Source organism: Arachis ipaensis, chromosome B04, assembly GCF_000816755.2.
Source record: "Arachis ipaensis cultivar K30076 chromosome B04, Araip1.1, whole genome shotgun sequence".
Taxonomy (NCBI): Eukaryota; Viridiplantae; Streptophyta; class Magnoliopsida; order Fabales; family Fabaceae; genus Arachis; species Arachis ipaensis.
In genome coordinates, this window is record NC_029788.2 from 124,885,461 (window position 1) to 124,892,062 (window position 6,602).

Sequence of the window (6,602 nt, forward strand, 5' to 3'; positions counted from 1 at the left end):
AATATAGTCATACTATATTATTTTTTATGCACTCAAATTTTATTATTAATAAAAATGTTCTCAAATAATTTAAAAATACGATAAAAATGTCTAACATTACTACCAAAAATGCGGTGATTAGCCACGGAAAAAATCGTGGCTAAAATCAAAAAAATTCGTGGCAATTAAGCGTTAACAACGAATACATTTTTGTGGCTAACAAGGGTGACGCCTTTTCAGTTAGCCACGGTTTTCAGCCTGTTAGCCACAGTTTTATGACTCGTGGAGACATCTAAATAGCCATGGTTTTTACGTTATTGGCCACACTCTGAACCGTGGCTAAATAACAACAGTGTGACCAACAAGTGTAGTTTTGCCACAATTTTTTCGTGGCTAATATTGGTAGGTTGGACTTTTTTGCTATATTTTTTTTGTGGCTAAACAGTTCTGGGTTATTTAGCTACGATTTTTTTTGTGACAAAAAAAATGCACAAAAAATATTTGACAGGTTGGATTTTTTTCCATGTTTTTTTCCATGGCTAATATTTATGGGCTATTTACCAACACATAAATCCGTAGCTAATTTTTTTTTAATTTAAAAAAACTCTCAGCCATAATTACCAATTGAATATTTTTTTTTTTAAATTGATATTGCATATATTTATTTCTATATATATATACTAACATATTAAAAATATTTTATAACAATAAAAACAATCAAAGCAACGATAATAACTATTAAAACAAAAAAAATAGCAAACTAAGTAATAATAGTAAATTAAAGCATATGCATTGTTCATATATATAATAAAGAAATAACAAAAATCAAGTTCTATAATTCTGTACGACAAAAAATAAAAGTATCTCTAATAACAGTATAAACTAGATATAAATTAAAATTAAAATAAACATAACATGAGGTGCATCAATTCGACTGAATGTGTAGCACAGAATTAGAGAAGGTATGTACTTCATCATCGTATTTCTGTTGTAGAAATTTATAGAGAGTTGCCACTTGATTTTTAGCTTCTTGAAGTTGCCTCTCTAAATCTGCAACATGCTATTACAATGCACTGCTAGAACCTCCGCATATTGCCCCTCCAAAGATGCGCTTTGACTTACCAAAACCACTGGGACATGCAGCATTACTAAAGCCACATACTCGCTTACCATTTTCAGGACCGCAAACTTTTCCAATTGCAACATCTGGATGAGCCAAGACTTTTGAATGAATACCTTCAGTGGCAGCACGCTCTTGATCTTCAGGCAAATGCTTTGCTATTTTTTCCTATAAACAAATACACATCGCATTGGAGTAGAGTATTGATATAATCAAGGCATATAAAAAAATATACAGCCATATAAAAAAAATTGAGATACTCACAACTAATCGTTGTCCTTCCCCGCTTACATAACTCTCATCTTTCTTTAGTAAAGTTGATACAATAACTTCGCTTCGATATACAGGCCTTTCCAATTTTTTCTCCTAATACAATAAATAGAATATTAAAGGTAATCACAAATTTAATTAAAACCGCTAATTTTATAGTAATAATATAACAGCACTAGGCTCAATAATTAAAAAAAAAAATACCATCTGAGTTGCTCTTCTAGCATTGCTTTTACTTTCACCGGCATGTAAAACTATAAGCTTCTCACGATTTCTGGCGTTTTGCAAACATTGTTTCTATGATTTTCAAGAACAAGAAACTGGTAAATAAATGTTACCAGATATCCATAATAAATATTCAATAAAAAATTAAAAAATCATAGATTAATTATTTACCTTTGTTTTATGATCCATATAATGATCCACAAAAGCAATCCATTCAATAGGTGGTATGTTTGAGGGATTCGCAGCTAGAATTTCTATCTTTCTTTTGTTAGGAAAGAAGTATTCTCCTCGTAAATTATACTTATGGGCCTTCCATCTATCACCTAAGGTTCTCAGAACCCATTTGACGCCAGTAGCATAATCAAACTCAAAATTTTCCTTAAAATATTTCATATAGGAGATCAATTATTAAAAAATATGCGATTTGATAACCATACTACAGATTATATCTTAGAAAGATAATATTAAAAAAAGACCTTTTAAAGCTAATCCTAACCCGTGCTTACTATAGTTTATCCACTTCTGAAACATTCATAACAGTATACTGTAACACAATGTTGTGTCAGATAGCTGTCTAGCCCCAACGGCAGATATTTGAAAAGAAAAAAGATTGAGAAAATGGATGATATATAACAAAGGCCTACTTATAAGTTTTTATAATGAACATTCTTGCTATAATATGATTATAAACATGTATCAGCAAAAAAAGGAGGGAATCCAATATACAAGCCTAGTTGCAAGAAAACTCACGACCTCAAATACATAGCCCCTTTTAAATTCTGCTAGGGTAGAGCTAAAGTTTTTCTGATTGTAATTTTATCAGTTTTCATCAAACTGAGACAACTGTATATCTAAACAAAATTTTTCTCTCAAGTATATATTTTGCTCTCCAAATATTAATTTCAAAACATTCATGAAATTAGCAAATGAAACGAGAAAAGAAATCCAGGAAGTGTATCCTAACTCCTAAGAATGAAATGCAACTAACTTGACAATATTGATAGCAACAACATATAACCTTTAGCAGTACATGTTTAATACCTAATCAATTCATAAATCATAGAGCAATGACATCTTGTTATAGCTTACTTAAAGTACCTCCAAATGAATCCATCTACACTAAGATTTCAACTCTTACACCATTTCTTTTTAACAAGAAATAACAATAATAAACAGAAAACGCAAACCTAAATAGAGGCAAGCTAGGAGCTAAATTAGGATGACAACAAATCAATAAAAATGCACATCAAAGTGAAATAAACTTATTTCAATAAATTTTCACTATCTTTTTGTGTTATCTTCTGGCATCTTATCCCATCTTTTGATTGATATGGGACAAAATATAATTCGACGAGCTACTTGACCAACAAATCTCACAAGCAGGTTCGAGCCATTACCTCGACCTTATCCATCTGCATCCAACTTCATCATAACTTTTTCACTTTTTTCAAGGCGCAAACTTGAATCGCTGTCATCTTGCGAGTCATGATTTCTCCAGTAGAGGTGTCTAAATTAATGGAAGAACGTCAAGTCAAACTAAACCAAAATTAAAAAAAAAAACAAAACGGCATAGATGACAAACTTAAATTTATCAAATTAATTGTACACATATATATCACTAATTAATCTAAATTGCATACACATATCGGTACCAAACTAAATATAGTATTCGACAATAAAATCACAGTGGGTTGGTAAGAAATTGTCTCTAGAATCTTGAACTTATCAATTAAACAAGTGCGGCTTTAATGAAACGGAAAATTAGATTATATGGTTCAATGTTTCGTTACACTAAAAGTAGTTACCAACAAAGTAAACAAGCATATTGCTAGTTTGTCCATGCATTGATTAATCAAGATAAAAATAATATTATTAAAGCAAAGTATATAACAATAAGAACCAATTCAAGGCCAATAATTCCAACCACAACCAGTGATATTTTTATCCCATATATGACTTTTTCTTAATCATGTATAAAATGTATACAATCACAGTATCCAATAATTTTAAAATATATTTATAGTTACACATATCCAAGAGAAGACAGAAAAATCACAAATATATTTTGTGCAGAGCAAACATAGAAGGAACCAAAACTAAAGGGAACAAAAACTGAGTTGTGTAAATTAAAAAACAAGATGAGAAAAAAATCAGCCAGCACAAAGTTAATAGATTGGACTCAAAGAGAAGTTAGAATTTGAATAAACCTACCTTTGACCTTCACAAGCAGTGGCTCATTTTCATCTCTTTTATTCTTAGGTGCAGCAGGTTCTGGTAGATCAACACCACTTTGATTTAATATCTCCGTCTTTGAAATTTGATCCCCATCATCATTAAGACTTATTTGTTCCAACTCATCTTCCGAACTCAAGTTTATGTCTTCACTTTGTCTTCGTAGCTCTTCAAGGATTGATTGTCCATATGCTTTTTCATCCATAATGAATAGTGGGATTGAACGAAAGTTTTTGTCAGAAGCTTCTGGTGGATTTTCCGTTGTTCCAGTAGTCTCTGCAATCATGGCAGGTGCAATTAAGGTTCACCATCATGGCAGGTACAATTAGGCTTCATAAGATTCAGCTTTCTTTGGTCTTCAGAAGCATTTCTAATTGTTGAAATATCTTTAATTAAAAAGGAAATACATTACTGGTGTTTTCATAAACTCTGTTGCACTAAGGATTCACGTAACTCTTTGATAAGCTTTTGTAAAATGACACTGCCCCTTTTTTACTCTCAAAAGCAAGGGGAAAGACCGGAAGATGGAAAAATATAATTGGCATGTGTTAAGTTTTTCAGTGTCACAAAAGAATAAAGCATCTCTTCTGAAGTGAACACAAATATCTTAGATCCCTTACATGAATCTATCATGTATTAGATACATACTTAGCTGAGGCGTTTTATCGAGAAAATTGTCCATCTTATCTCTTAGGTAGCGTTTGTCTTTAGAGACAGGATAGAACATGACACTGAAACAGAGACAATAGGACAGAGACATTAAAAGTTATTCTTTGTGTATTGTGTTTGGATACGATGTACAAGGCAGTAATGTAATGTCCAATATTATGTTTGGATACACATGAACAAGACTAAAATATTATATGAAATGACTAAAATAGTCATGTGATTTCATTTGTTATTATTTTTATTACAAATCAAATAATATAATATAAGGTTAAAATGATATTGAAGTAAGAACGATAAGAAAAAAGAAATTATCCAGCCCAATAAAAATTTCTACAAAAAAAAAAGAGAGAGTACCTGAAAAAAGAGAAGAAGGAGAACGTAGAGATAGAAAAAGAGCATGGAGAAAAAAAGTACTTTTTGAGAACAACGCAAAATAGGAAAAATAAAAAAGGGTAACAGTGGAATAATAAAAAATATCTATAGATAAAAAAGAAAAACAATTCATAAAAAAAGTCCGTGTCCCTCTTCTAAATCCCGTGTCCATCATTGTCCTTCGTAAAAGAGTGGACACAAAAGTATAAAAAAACTGTCTCAGAGACAATATGTTCAATGTCCATGTCTTTGCTTCCAAACACTTTTTAAAGATGTGTTGTCTATGTCTCTGTGTCCTATCTCTGAAAATAAACGCTACCTTAGTGTTCTGTAATTATTTTTCTCGTGTCACTAATCTTAGGGAATTTTCTCAACTAATTCTCTATAGATGTGTAAATTTTTGCAGTGATCGTTGGGGAATAGCCAATTTTGCAGCTTATGCACTTGCACATGCGATTCGAGTAAAAATTATTGTAGTTTCTTTCTTGTTGCATACTATTGGTTATGAGCGTGAAAGCAGTAGGAATGGCTCTGAAGCTTACATTTGAAGGCACAAATCAATTCTAGTACTTTCAGACCTTATTTGTTTACAATGATCGTGTTAGGATGTTGCCTTTTACAAATTAATTACTTGAACAAGGTAATCTTTGGAATCATATTTATCAGTGATGTAATGTATTCTATTTGCTGATTATTGGAGAATTAGAAATAAGAGTCATCTCTAATGTTCCTAGAACTTTCAAAATATTTCTCAATTTTAGATGGATATGTCCATGGCTTTTTCCAAAATAAAAAAGATTATGCATTCTCCCTCTTTCAGGCTTCTGTCATGATATCAATAGCCAAATGACCACGCTTTCATTGTGTAATTCAGTATATAGCATTTTGAGAAGTTTTAAACAAAAGACTTTGTAGTGTTTTTTTTCAATTACAATTGATTTGTCCCGGATGAATAAAGCTTGAGATGCAATACTCTAGGAATCGCATGGCAACTTACTTACCACTGGACTCACGATAGAACTTCGCCTCATTTTGGCATTTTGTCTGTGAAGAAAAAATAGGTTTGTTGAGTTAGCAGATTGTGATAAGAACCTTTCTAAGTAAGCTGTAATGCTGTTAGTTTAATTTGGAAACATTTGCAAGCATTGGACACTTTCAACACTGCTGTCATATCACCATTATACTATGTCATGTTTACAACATTTATCATTTTTGCCAACATGATCATGTTTAAGGTGACTTTTACCTTTGTGCCTATTATGAATTTTTTGTTCCAAACAATTGTTACTTTTTTTTAGACCTTAGAGCTGCGATACTATCTTCAAATCTAGTAGTTTGTGGAAATAAAAATGCCTTATTCAGAGTGCATGTCAACGTAAAATTGAAAGATAAAAGATGGATGGAAAATGTGATAAACATCACTACCTATGGTATTAACAATAAATCAGTACCCTCTGGCTAGTTTTTACAGAACATGGACATGAGGACATCTATATTTAGGGACACTGAATTTAACAATATTATGTGAATTTGATTAGTTGAACCAGTGATCACGCTACTAGAGTTACAATATAGAGAAAAATAAATCTACTCTGTTCACAATGAGGTTCTAATTTGTATTTTAGACACGAAGACTCCAAGATTATACTTTAGAATCTGTTGATATGTTATCACATAAAATCTGTATTGGCACCTTGCAAATGATGTTCTTCTCTACTTTGGTGGTTTATTTTTG

General features: G+C 31.4%; 1 protein-coding gene across 1 annotated transcript; it reads right to left on the reverse strand.

Moving 5' to 3' along the window:
* LOC110271316 lies at positions 2,992 to 5,207 on the reverse strand. The gene is made up of 3 exons (XM_021121950.1): positions 5,187 to 5,207; positions 3,806 to 4,515; positions 2,992 to 3,101 (listed from the first exon to the last, which is right to left on the reverse strand). Exons 2-3 carry the CDS (start codon positions 4,110 to 4,112, stop codon positions 3,022 to 3,024), a joined length of 387 nt encoding a protein of 128 aa, XP_020977609.1. The 5' UTR covers positions 4,113 to 4,515; positions 5,187 to 5,207; the 3' UTR covers positions 2,992 to 3,021.